The sequence below is a fragment of the Artemia sp. Qi Xiang Cuo genome, chromosome 14, assembly GCF_049724085.1.
Source record: "Artemia sp. Qi Xiang Cuo chromosome 14, ASM4972408v1, whole genome shotgun sequence".
In the NCBI taxonomy this organism is placed as follows: domain Eukaryota; kingdom Metazoa; phylum Arthropoda; class Branchiopoda; order Anostraca; family Artemiidae; genus Artemia; species Artemia sp. Qi Xiang Cuo.
In genome coordinates this window covers 45828264-45841359 of record NC_142807.1, presented here as the reverse complement: position 1 = coordinate 45841359, position 13096 = coordinate 45828264, and the positions used below count along the sequence as shown (strand labels likewise).

General features: G+C 35.1%; 1 protein-coding gene across 1 annotated transcript in view; it reads left to right on the top strand.

Annotated features, from left to right (window-relative positions):
- The window catches only part of Spt5 (Transcription elongation factor subunit Spt5), a 65306-nt gene that overhangs the window by 32464 nt on the left and 19746 nt on the right, over positions 1-13096 (top strand). The window contains exons 5-11 of the mRNA XM_089100686.1: positions 220-454; positions 2992-3207; positions 4997-5180; positions 7518-7738; positions 8711-8964; positions 10627-10822; positions 12308-12593. Coding sequence (XP_088956812.1) covers positions 220-454; positions 2992-3207; positions 4997-5180; positions 7518-7738; positions 8711-8964; positions 10627-10822; positions 12308-12593 — 1592 coding nt within the window. The remainder of the gene's footprint in view (positions 1-219; positions 455-2991; positions 3208-4996; positions 5181-7517; positions 7739-8710; positions 8965-10626; positions 10823-12307; positions 12594-13096) is intronic.

Here is a 13096-nt window from a genome sequence, read left to right as displayed (position 1 = left end):
GTTTAGTGGTATAATTGTCTATTTTGTTTATCAGAATTAAGAGTAACTATAAAAGAACTAACTAAGTCCCAAATAAACTACTTTCATTCCACCACTTTGTCCTATTTATTTGGTTTAGGCCATTTATTTATTCATTCTGTGTCATTATTTTACCCATTTTCGTATTAAATGAAGGATCATATTAATTGCTATCTTAAAAAATTATTACTCCCCCAACAGGGATCCCAATTTATGGATGGTCCGTTGCCGTCTTGGTGAAGAAAAACAAACGGCCTTGCAGCTGATGCGGAAATATATAGCCTTCCAAAATTCTCCAGAGCCACTTCACATCAAATCTGTAGTTGTTTCAGAGGGAGTTAAGGGCTACATTTACATTGAAGCCTATAAGCAGACTCATGTGAAACATGCAATTGAGGGAGTTGGCACTCTTCGAATGGGATTGTATAAACAACAGGTATTATAATGATTTTTATTTTCCTGGGGTAGGCTGTTTCTTTAATCAAGCTTCTAAATGAGCTTCATCATTCTTCAACTTTTGTGTAATCCTCTTAACTCTACTATTTGCCAAGGTTGGACTGATATATGATAAATGAGACATAAAAAGATGTAAGGGTCTATAGTTGTTTTCACAAATGCTCTGTTGACGCAGTAAATAGTTCGCTATTTGAATTGACTAATGATAATTGACTATATAGTGGGCTGAGGTTCAGAATATATAATAAATGAGCAATATTTTCTGAAAATATTTTTTATATATAGTAACCGAAACTCTAAAAAACGGAATTTTGATACCAATAGATACATAAAAAAAATCAAATTTTTATGCTGATTTCAAATATATAACTTTCATCAACCCATCAAACGTTACGAGCCTGAGAAAAATTGCCTTATTTTCGAAGAAAGGGGGTAACAACCCTCAAAAGTTAAAGAACCTTAATGAAAAACATGCTATGAATTTCAGTGAATCAGAAAACCCTGCCACAGAAGTTTTAAACACCTATCTGCAAAAATGTAAAATATTTCGATTTTTGCGAGAAGAAAAATCATGGATGCATGTTTTTTTTTTTTATTTCCTCAGAGGTGATCGTATCAATCCAGTAGTCCTAGAATATCGTGAGAGGGCTCATTCGGACGGAAATTAAAAGTTCTAGTGTGCTTTTTAAGTTCCCAAAAAAATTTGGAGGAAACTTTGCCTCCTCCTACGCTCATTGTTATCCCCAAGTCACCCAGTAAAAATTTCGGGACAGCCATTTAGTCCATCGGAGTCGAGAATATAATAAATAATTCTTTGAGAATGACTTAATCCGCCACAGTTCCCGGGGAAGGGCTGCAAGTTATATACTTTGCCCATTGTTTACATATAGCATTGGTTATTGGGAAGCATACAGGAGTTTTCAGGAGGGATTTTTCTCTGGTGGGGGGGATCGGAGTAGGGGTTACGGAGGAGAATCTCCATGGAGGATGTTTCCTTGGGGGAACGGACATTTCTATGAAGGGGGCGCCGGATTTCCCAGCATTATTTAAAAAACGATCAGAAATTAAATAAAAAAACAAGTCAATACCTCACTCTTTACGCCAAAGTTTTTTTAGTACTTTCAAAAGAGCTTTCTATTCTAATTAACCGGCCTTTGTGATTCAGGGGTTTGTCATTCGAACAAAATTCGAACTTTAGCGTAAAGAGCGAGGTATTGACTAGAGGCGAACTCCCTAATATACGTAATAAAAACATACGAATATAGAAATTAGTTATGTAAGTTAATTCGTAAGCTACGTCAGAACAAAATTTCGAGAAAGCCATTTAGCCAAAAAAAGGATAATTGATTTGCTAATTTCGTTTTAATTATTCATGTGCGGTGAGCCAAAATCAAACCTGCATTAATTCAAAAACTTTCAGAAGTTAAAAAAACAAATTTTTTTTAAGTGAAAATAAGGAGTGACATTAAAACAAAACGAACAGAAATTATTCCGTATATGAAAGGGGCTGTCCCTTACTCAACACCTCGCTTTTTACGCTAAAGTTTGACTCTGTCACACAACTTAATTTTTTAAAACAATAAAACCGGCATGTGCCATTTTGGTCAAAAATGAGTTATGTATGTATCATGGGTAAACTAAGCACGATGAATCGAATGGTGTAGTCAGAATTGTTCTATCGTGTACTGTTACGAAGACGAAAAGAGACATAAGCCTCAAGTGGCGTAAATCTCTTTTTTATCAGATCTTGTTGCAATTCAGAATGACAGAAGAATATTATTGTATAGAGCTATAACATGGGGACCTGGTATTTGTCTCCTTTTTTTCTCAAGGACAAAGGAGACGTACGCCATAAAATAGAATAATTTTGAAGTTTTGAAAAATGATGGGTCATATTATAATAAAATGGGTCATATCATAATAAAAGGGAACTGACTGGAAATTAGGAGAGCATAGTAACAAGTTAGAAAGTGAGCATAAGTTAGCATGGAACTAGATTTTTTAACCATTGCTCGATCTAACGAGAAGAAGTTTAAAAAGATAATATTAATAATTCACAAGAAATAACAGGGGGATCTTCACTTCGTCATGGATCTTTTCACAAGAAAAGATACCTATAATTTGGCTTACCTTTTGCTCTGACATTCAAAGCCGCCATTATTACATTATTTAGTGCTATAAGTATTAATTTCCTATGGAGGGTGAAGAATGATCTTTAGGTTAGGTTGACATGTTCGTGGGGGGATACGTGCCCGGTGCTTCCAGAAACCTCAGCATTTGTCTATGTTTCTCCTATAATCTGCGTTTAATTTGCCTGTTTTTATCTGTTAAAAAAAAACGAATAGAATAACTAAATCTGCAGAGCCCCAGTTCTAGAGGTTGTTCTCCAAAAATGTAAAAATAACTATAGAATAAGGTTAAAGCCTCAGATTTAGTCATAGTGAAGTAAAGTAGTTCATTCAACTTAAAGTGTTCATGTTCGAGATAACGTATTTATCAACATAGTTTTTTTTTTAGATGGTACCTATCAAAGAAATGACTGATGTAGTGAGAGTTGTGAAAGAACAAAGCGTATTGAAACCAAAAGCTTGGGTTCGTCTGAAACGTGGTATCTTCAAAGACGATATTGCTCAAGTGGACTATGTTGACGTGGCTCAGAACCAAGTTCACTTGAAACTTCTTCCCAGGATTGACTATACTCGGCCTCGGGGAGCCCTTAGAACATCTGCTTCCGTAAGTTTGTTATTTGAATTTGTTTCTTTTATTTTCCGTCCACTTTTTTTTTTAAATACATCTTATCTCTTATTGTTTTGGTTTGCCTGGATTGAATTGTTTTTACATTGTTAAATACGGATTACATACTTGATTGTGTGCTGATAGCTTCGGCGATTAGACAATTAAGACAAGAATTCTCTATGGACAAATTGCCTTATAAGATAACGTGGCTGGTGATCTTGCAATTCCCAGCAAAAATGACTATTCTTACGCCAAACTAAGTTGAGACTCAGGCCACAAATGCCCATTACTTCCAAATCGAACAAGATGGTAGCCATTCAAGGGTCTCCATAGCCTGCTTTGCAAACCCCTCTTTGGTTGACCAGAATAACTGCTAGTTTTATTCGCTTTTACATAGCTATCGTTCCAGCTGACATTGAATGGTATAAAATGATAAGTATAAAATGATGGGTAACTTATAAGATTGGGAAGTGGCGCTAGTGTTGACAAAAAATAATTAGCACCGTTTAGCATTTGGTGACACTTGGCATAGTGTCGCCCAGCGCTAGATGGTGCTGATAGTTTTTTTTTGTCGACACTAGTGCTAATTCCTACTCTACATTCAGGATTTGTCTAAAGAAATATTTCTTTTTCGTGGAATATTCAGTTTTTAGTGTTTTTGTGAATCAAATGTTCTAAAGTTGAAAAATTTCTTCATGTTTATTCACGATGGTAAAGGAAAATACGAAGGATTTTAGACAGTTCAAACTACCAAAATTATTGAATCCGTCGGTAAATTTAAGTTAAGAAAAAACTCCCTTCCTCCACCTGCGGTCGATGTGCTGTGTTATATTTCTGTTTTCCCTCTGTTCAAATTTTTAAATTCATTTAAAAAAAAAAGTGTCTTAGCTTCATAAGATAGTAAACAGAAGAGGGCTTAGTTTTCTTGTCGCTCAAACACCCAGGCCCTTCTTTTCGCAAATCTAAAAATTTACACATAAAGGGGAAAAGTGGAAATATTATACCAAGGCAGTGGATGAAATAATAGACATCCGTATGAATAATGGTCAAAAGCCGGCCCTTTGTCTAGCCTCCCTCCACTTCCTCAGAACCTCGGCCCTCTCTGTCGCCAATTGCTTCTCTCGAACCGGTGCTTGGGCCTCTGAACGTCAAGGACACATGTCACTGTAAAGAATGAATAAATAAACAGACATCATACTAGGTAAAGAATGTCGGACGGCAGGCATGAAGAAGAAAACAAGAAATAGTTTACACTCTTTAGTGAAAACAAGAGATAATTTTTCCAACCCTTCCCCCAAACACCCTCCCCACCCTGCATACTAAAAAAAAACCTCCTGAAAGCTTATGCTTGATCTTCCTATCCAGGAAAAACAGGTCAAAATTACCAATATGTATAAAAGTTGTCACCTTTGAAGAAATCTACTGATTTTATGGAATCTCTATAATGAGATATACTCGCTTGCCTTAATGCTCCAGGCGTCAGAAACACGTTCACTCCCTTCTTAGTATCCAAAAGCTTACTGACGCAGATTTAAAAGCGCTCTAGTGAAATACTCGCTTCAATTACGCATTGTATAACCTAATGTTATTGTTTTCCAATTAGTGATTGGCGGCGAGTTATGGACACTTACCAATTACATAGACTATAATACATAGATTCGTATGCCCAGTCCAGTTCATCGGCGGCACTTAATTATAATCGACCCGTTCACTTTAAGCTTTTCTTGAGTGAATGTTGAATTTGGTGCTCGTATTTGTGCTTGTCACTAACTGTTGATTTTTTAAGGATGCTGAAGCAAGAAAGAAAAAAGCCAGACGACCAGTGTCTAAACTTTTTGACCTTGAGGCTATTCGATCTATCGGTGGAGAAACTACTAACGATGGAGACTTTATTATTTTTGAAGGAAACCGTTACTCAAGGAAGGGATTCTTGTACAAGACTTTTGCTATGAGTGCTATTGTTGCTGAAGGTAATGTTGGATTTGTTAAATTAGTTTAGAATTGTAGCGTATTTTGTATTGTTGGATGTGTTGATTATTTTAAGATAAATACATTCAATGAGGAATGTGTTGCAAAAAGCTAGCCAACATTTGCTCTTGTGTTTCTTATGGCATCATTCTCTTATTACGTGAATCCTAATGCATTTTTTTCTATTTTTGAGTAATGCGTTTTATTTTTATCTGTTCGTCGGTGATACTTTTATTTTGTTTCATAATTAGTGAATATTTGTAAAAATAACTAGTTTTCAAAAGACACTAAATTTCCTATAGCTATATGTCTATATGACTCCCAAAGAAATTTGGTATGTAAAGCGAAATCAAGAATAAAACATCCACGTGTGGAAAAGATTTCACCGCTTTGCCAATTTCTCAGAATGACAATGCAATGTTGTACATATCTGCACGTAGCTATGAATTAAAACAGTTGTGGTCGGTTAAATGACAGAAATATTCGAAAAAAAAAATCAATTCATTTCTTTTTATGAGACAAGATGCTGTATTTTTTTTGTTATTGAAGCACGCTTCCAGGAAATGCATTCACTTATGGGATTTTCTATTGAAAAAAAAACGTACATTGTATCTGAAACTTAAATTTTAAATTTTTTATTGTAGAATCTTCGTAATTAATGACACATATTCAATCTGAGTTTCGTACGTACAAGCAAGTTTCGGTACAAGCAAAGCTGCGAAAGTTTATACTTCGTATGGATTTTAATATTGAAGTTTCAGGGGTAAATTGATTCTAAATGGTTATCATTTCTTTTTATATTTTAATATAAGAATGTACTTTTTCATATTGTTCAGTTCTGAGAGAATAGGACTTCTTTAAAATTGCAAACTAATTTATTGTAAACAATTAACAGGGTAGAAGTGTCTTTTTACTGGATTGGCAATATTGGATTCTGTCTGAGCCTTAACAATGTCTTTCTAGCAAGAAGAAGGAGAATTCAACAGTGTGTTTCATTTGAAAAAAGAGGACTCAATTAAAACCAAATTTGTTTATAATAATAATTGAGCAATTTATGGATAATTTAAGGATGTTTTAATCTGAAAAAGCTATCAAGGTATTTTGAAACCGGGCTCTCACTCTCATTAAAGCCCCCTTTAAATAAGCCATAAATTTTTAGTTATTCAGGACAGAGGCTGCTCATTGTGCTCGGTGTGTATAGTGAGTTTGGATACAAGATTCTGTCGTTGTTTTAGAAGAAAACACGATTCGATGGTTTTTATTAATAAATTAGGCTTTGTTAATGAATTACTAATCTTCAGGTTGACGATATAGTCCGTACTTTTTTCGAGTTTGGATTTAAATAAGGGATAGCAGGCTCTAGTGACATAAAATAATTTAGAACTGTTGGTATAAATTAAAGTGTTAGGAACATTAAAAACTTGCTGCAAATTTATTTTGCTTTAGAGTGTTCTTATTCAAAATAGCAGTTGCACTTTTTTATTTAAAACAACCATGCCATTGGGAATGGATTTTGCCTAGCTTTGAAGTGGACTTGTCTCAAGTATAAAGTCTTTGGGAAGCAATTTATGAGAAAAATTAAACTTTATTTTTCACCAAAGGTGTTACAGCTTGTTTTTACTTTCGGAGAACTCACAGTCGTTGTATATTAATTTTGAATGTTTCACAAAGCCCTATCTCTGCTTAGAGCTTATAAGTATATAAAATATTATCATATTCAAATGACAATTACAATCTTGACTAGAAATTGATAGCTACATAGACTGGCTTGTATATGCAGCCTGGCCAAGTAAGTATGCCAGTACTGATGTCACACCATGGTTAAAATTCCGTATTTATCAGCTCATTCATGGACTAGGATAAAATTTCTGAATTGGTCGAGTTATTTCAGCTTTGCTGAAGGGCTTTAAAAATTATACGATTTCTTCTTGTAGCAAGAATGAGCCAAACCTACTTGAATTTGTTGTGATTATCGTTTTCCGTTTAGGAATTTATTATACTTTTAATAGGGGTTCGATATCCATTGGCTGGACTTACCATACTTTGACGTTGAACCTTATTTTTAAATAACATTTTGTATTGGAATTACCCATGTGGACCATTGTTGCATACAACTAAACTCTTTTGAATTGAGAGCATTTTCTCCAGTAATAAGGAGCGGGCAAGAATTAACAATGCAGACTCATGTTTATCAGCTTTCCTTAGAGGGATTTTTCGGGGAGTATTAGGTGGAATTCCAACCTTTACAAGCCAGTTGTGGAACATAAGAATTGCCTAATGCTCGGTTAGAGTATCTTACTTGAACTATTATATTCTGATTATTATTTTGATCATTAAAGGTGTGAAACCAACATTGACTGAGCTTGAGCGATTTGAAGAAGCCCCTGAAGGTATTGACCTTGAGTTGGGTCCTGAAACTGGACGTAAGGATGAAGGCCATGGTTTGGCAACTGGTGACCACGTCGAAGTTATTGAAGGTGAATTAATTCATCTTCAAGGAAAAGTAATTACTATAGATGGAAATAAAGTGACTATGATGCCGAAACATGAAGATTTGACGGTATGTTGTTTTTTGTGTCATATTTGGAGTATTTAGGGGAAAAAGCTTTTTTTTTGGATACATTAAGCAATTAGTAAATGGATTGACATGAAAAAATGTTTTTGCTCATGATGTTTTGACGGAAAGTATCCATACTGAGTTTTAATTGTGGAAATACCGTTTTCGCATATCATGTTTTTTAAAATAATGAGAACATATCCTAATAAACAATTAGTACATAATAATAATTAATACACAATTAATAAATAATTGTAAAAAATCCAAAACCGTCAACTGCAAAAGCGCTATTCGCTTAATCTATTATATGTAAAACGAATATATGTAAACTGACAATCTCATACACTATGGCCACAGTAACAAACACTATGATAAAATTCGTCCTATGATTTGTCTATTTCTCTCCAAAATTTGGTATGCAATCACAGTTTGACCCAGTATTACTGACATCGTTATGAACGTAGACTATTTGGTATTTTCTTTTTATATTTTCTTCGTTCGTTCCTTGACTGTATTCAATGGGCCTTCTAGAGGAGTCAAATCTGGTTAGGAGTTGAATGATTAAACATGGACGCAATCATTCAACATATGGTGACGCACTGGAACATCTCAATTTGAAATTCCTGTATAATCGTAGTCAAGAGTTGATGTAACAAACTAAACTAAATGTTAGAACTCCAACTCATCGTGAGCTATCACCCCCTACCCTCGCCGCTGATTGACCTAACACTAGACTCCGACCAATGAAAAGGAATTGTTTGCAACTAAAGATTTACTCAGCTTCTAACTGATAGTTATTCTAAGTTATTTGCCCTTTTTACTTGTTAATTTAATGGAAACACTTCATAAATTGTTTGGTTGGTGTAGTGTATTTTATGGGTTTATTTATAATTGTATTGTATTATCTAGTTATATGATTTATGTATGAATGTAAGATCTGTACTTGATAAGAAGTCAATTATAATCATATTTTAGGACCCACTTGAGTTTCCTGCTCACGAGCTTCGCAAGTATTTCAACATGGGCGACCATGTAAGGGTCATCGCTGGTCGTTATGAAGGGGATACTGGTCTTATCGTTCGTGTCGAAGAAAACCTTGCTGTTCTTTTCTCAGATTTGTCAATGCACGAAATGAAAGTTCTTCCAAGAGATTTACAGCTTTGTGCAGATAGAGCTACTGGAGTGGATTCTATGGGACAGTTCCAATGGGGAGATCTAATTGCTCTTGAGTAAGTTTTTATTTTGATATAATTCGGATATGTTTTTCGCGATAGTGGATTGAAGGAATAGTTGTAATAGAGGGATAGTGAGTAGTTGTAAGGAAAAGATCCAAACAGTTTAGTGAATGCTGTGGGGATGGAGGTAGAAATAGGGATAAGAAAGAGATGCTACGGGATCCCTTATTTCTTTTGATAATTTTTTTTTGTAAAGTTTTATGAAAATTTAGGGAATTTCCATAGTGGAGGATGGGAGATGTACGGGTGGATAGGGAGCGGATTCTGTGTGGGAGTTCCAATTGGGAGATGTTGTTTCTCTGGACGCATTGTTTTTGCAATGCTCGTAAAAATTCTGGTGGATGATAAGGGGGAAGAAGTGGGCAGATGAGGGGTAGTCGCTTGAGGCGTAGATGAGGAGTAGTGGCTTTGAATGGCTGAATTCCAGACATTTGAATGGATGCTGCTACAGGGATTCATGGTAGCAGACTGTGACGAAGGAAGTGCTATGGCAGAACATTTTCACCAGATACGCATTTCTCTTTTGTCATGTTTTTTTTTTCAATGTAAATCTTTTCTGAGCAAAAAAGAAGAAGAAAATCTCTTCTATAGAATCTATCCTACCAAACGATCTTCCGACATTTAAGTATGCCATTCGACAAGCTAAAACGAGATAATAGCTTATTCTCAACAATAAAATCAGATTACATACAGCTTTTAGCGATAACCAGTACCATACCTATAATATAAACTGAAACGATAAATATAACTAATTTACATCATTAATGATATGAGTAGTGTAGGTCTTTTATCTACAAATAACAACCTAATTTGATTTTAATTAAACAAGAAAAGTTTATCCTTCTGAATATTTTTTTTCTTGTTGAACTGCAAAGATACGACGAGTTTTACCGACGCTTGAACGTGTTGGATGCTAAAACATTTAACCAGTTGTGCTGTTGAGTTTAACCAATTGTGCCGTTTGTCAATACCTCCTTCAATACACCAGTTAAACATATCTAGCAACAAAACATACTAGAGAAGAAGATTTTACAATTCACTAGTTTTATTTTTTTTAATGCACCTATTTTGTTAGACGTCAATAGAAATCGATTTCAGATTAAAAATTTCGGTGGGAATTCCTTCAGGTTTATCCGTGGGAGTATCCCTATTACTTACGCGTATATATAAAAGAAGTGAATGATGAGTTTGTTTTCAGCGCAGTAAAATCAAATGATTACAAGAATAAAAACTGTAAAATATTATTTAAAATATTGCAAAGCTGTAAAATATTACAAGAATAAAGAGTGTTGGAATTTGAAAAGACTATCTTGGAAGAATCATTTTACCCCTCTTAAAAATTCAGGGTTTTCAATTGTATATCACTGTGGCTAAGATGAAACAGTGTGTATTCCCACTTTTAAAAAATTGAGTTTAAAAGTGAGAAAGATCTCTCTAGTCCTTTGGTGGCGCAATGGGTTTGACCTTGGCTTGGTAATAGGGCACCCAGAGTTCGAACTTGCTATAGCAACACACTGCAGGGCCGACGCAGGGACCTTAGTAGTCAAGAAGCGTCGGTAACCCGATTACTTACTCAAGATCTCTCTGGTAGGTCTTAATCTGCTGATTAAATTTACCGTTGCATGGATACTTTATTTTGTTTTTTATTTTTCGCAGTTCACAAACTGTTGGTGTCATTGTTCGATTGGAGCGTGAAAATTTTCAAATACTGAACATGCATGGTAAGGTGGTTCAGGTCCGCCCTCAAGCAATCAGTAAAAGGAGAGAAAATAGACAAGCAGTTGCCCTCGACTCTGAACAGAACTCAATTCAACGAAAAGACATTGTCAAAGTTATTGATGGACCCCACTCGGTATGTTTCTCTTATTCTTTTTGTGTATGGTGGTAGTATTATATGTCTAAAGATACAATTTTTTACTAATCTGTTAATGTAACCTCACCAGATTATTTAAAATAGCAAATAGCAAATTGAAACTGACAAACCCTATTAGATTCGTTCTTGGGTCGTACATTTAGGTACAGAAGATGAAATTTTTTACCTTACCATTAAAGCAGATGTTTTACTGTACTTATTAAATTTACTTAAAATCATGGAATTTTTCCTATGATATTTGTTAAACCGTTTAGGCTTTGTTAAGCATTTAGAAAAATGTGAGATCATTTCTGCTACACGACATAAATTTATTTGTTGGCACAAATTCACGTCTTGATAGCTTGAATCGTTTGTTAGTCTAATTTTAGGATAACTGCAATGGGAAATGCACTTTCTTTTAGAGACAAAATTAAAGGGTTTAAAAAAAAACTTTCTTTGAATGCAGAAGAACTGCAAAAGAAAACCAAAGCCAAATTTTGGAAACAAGTATTTGGTGTTTTGGCCCCATTACAACACCTTCAAGTTTATTATTTTGCAAATCTTGGACTCGTGCGGCTGTGCTTGAGAGATCTGTGATGTACTTCTGTAAGTCTTCTCGTAGATGAGACAGGAGCGCAGTGTCATCAATAAAACAACCGTAAAAGACACTAAATCTCTCATTCAACATTCCGCCAATAAACTGAAATATCCGAAGTTATAGTCGATAAGAATCGTGAAGAGTACAAGAGAGAGGATACAACTTTGTGGTACAGCGGAATGGACCTAGGACCATTCCGTCAGGTCTCGATCCTCAGTTCGAATAACATTCAGCCGTTCATATTAGTCTAATTGTAGAATAATTTAGTGGGAAATGTACTTCCTTTTAGAGGACACGCTTTGAATACGGAAGAGCCGCAAAGAAAAAGCAAAGCAAAATTTTGGAGTTAAATATTTGGCCCCGTTACAACAACTGCCTCAAGTTTCTTGCTATGCAAAACATAGCATCTTATATCGTTAAACGAGCATTAATTGTATATATGTAAATTTTTATTGAAAAGTACAGCATATTTGTTTCTGAAAATTGGCATACTACTGTTTTCGGTGTGAAAACAAAAATGATCTAGATAGGTCGCGACTTGGGAATTTTGTTTAACCCTTCCAGCCCCCTTAATATATCCTTAAGATATAACCCTAATAATCGTCTTCAACTGTTGGTCCCTGTACTCAGAATCACTAATCGTAGTCCATTCTTACACTTTTTTCTTTTTTATTTGTGTATAAGTTTTAGCCTGGATTTGGTTTTTTATAAGATTTTACTTTCGTGTCTCTTCTTTCTTTTTATCATGTCTTTCTTGGATTCTTAAACTTATATGCTCTTGGATATTCACTAGCTCATATTGCTCTTGTTTCCGTTTATGATGTCTTTTTTAAATTTCTTTAGTTGTATATTCTTACAAACTCACAATATTTTTATTTGAATCATAGGGTCGCCAGGGTGAAATTCGTCACCTCTACCGCAACTTTGCTTTTCTTCACTCACGAATGATGCTTGATAATGGCGGTATATTTGTCTGCAAAACAAGGCATCTAGTTTCGGCCGAAGGAGCTATGTCTAATTCGACTCCTGCAGCACAAACTCTTGGTTTCATGTCCCCAAGGTTATCATCACCTGCACATCCTGGAAGTGGTGGCACTCGTGGAGGAAGAGGTGGAGGTCGTGGTGGAGGAAGAGGTGGAAGAGACAGAGAGCTTATCGGAAAAACTGTGAAAGGTGAGCTTCCAGTCATTGTATGAGCAAATACATGGTATGCACAAAGTTTGATGGATTTAGTTAAGGCTATGATATTATGATTTTATGAGCCGTATTGAAATGGTGCAACCCGAGAAAAATGTCCATGGTTTTAACCAATGTACGATGTTTAATAGAATGTATTACACAAGGCATATGTCTTACTCCTAATCAAAGAGTAATGTGTTGCTAAATCTATTACGAATGATCTTTTCGAATAAACGTTTGAATTGACACGTCATAGATAAATTTCTCGGTTCTTTGTGTGTTATTTTATGTTTGCTTAAAACATTGGATAAAAGTAGCATTTAACCTTACGAAAAGGTAAATCTACCCGACAACAATTACTGGGAGTAAGGAGGGCCAGTGCAAGATGTGAAAATCGACAAAAGAAGTTTTATAGGCAATAATTTTGTCAGTTGGCATGGGGGGAGAGGACTCCATCCAATGAGTCTCGAATAATTTCTCTCACTATTTATCACCCC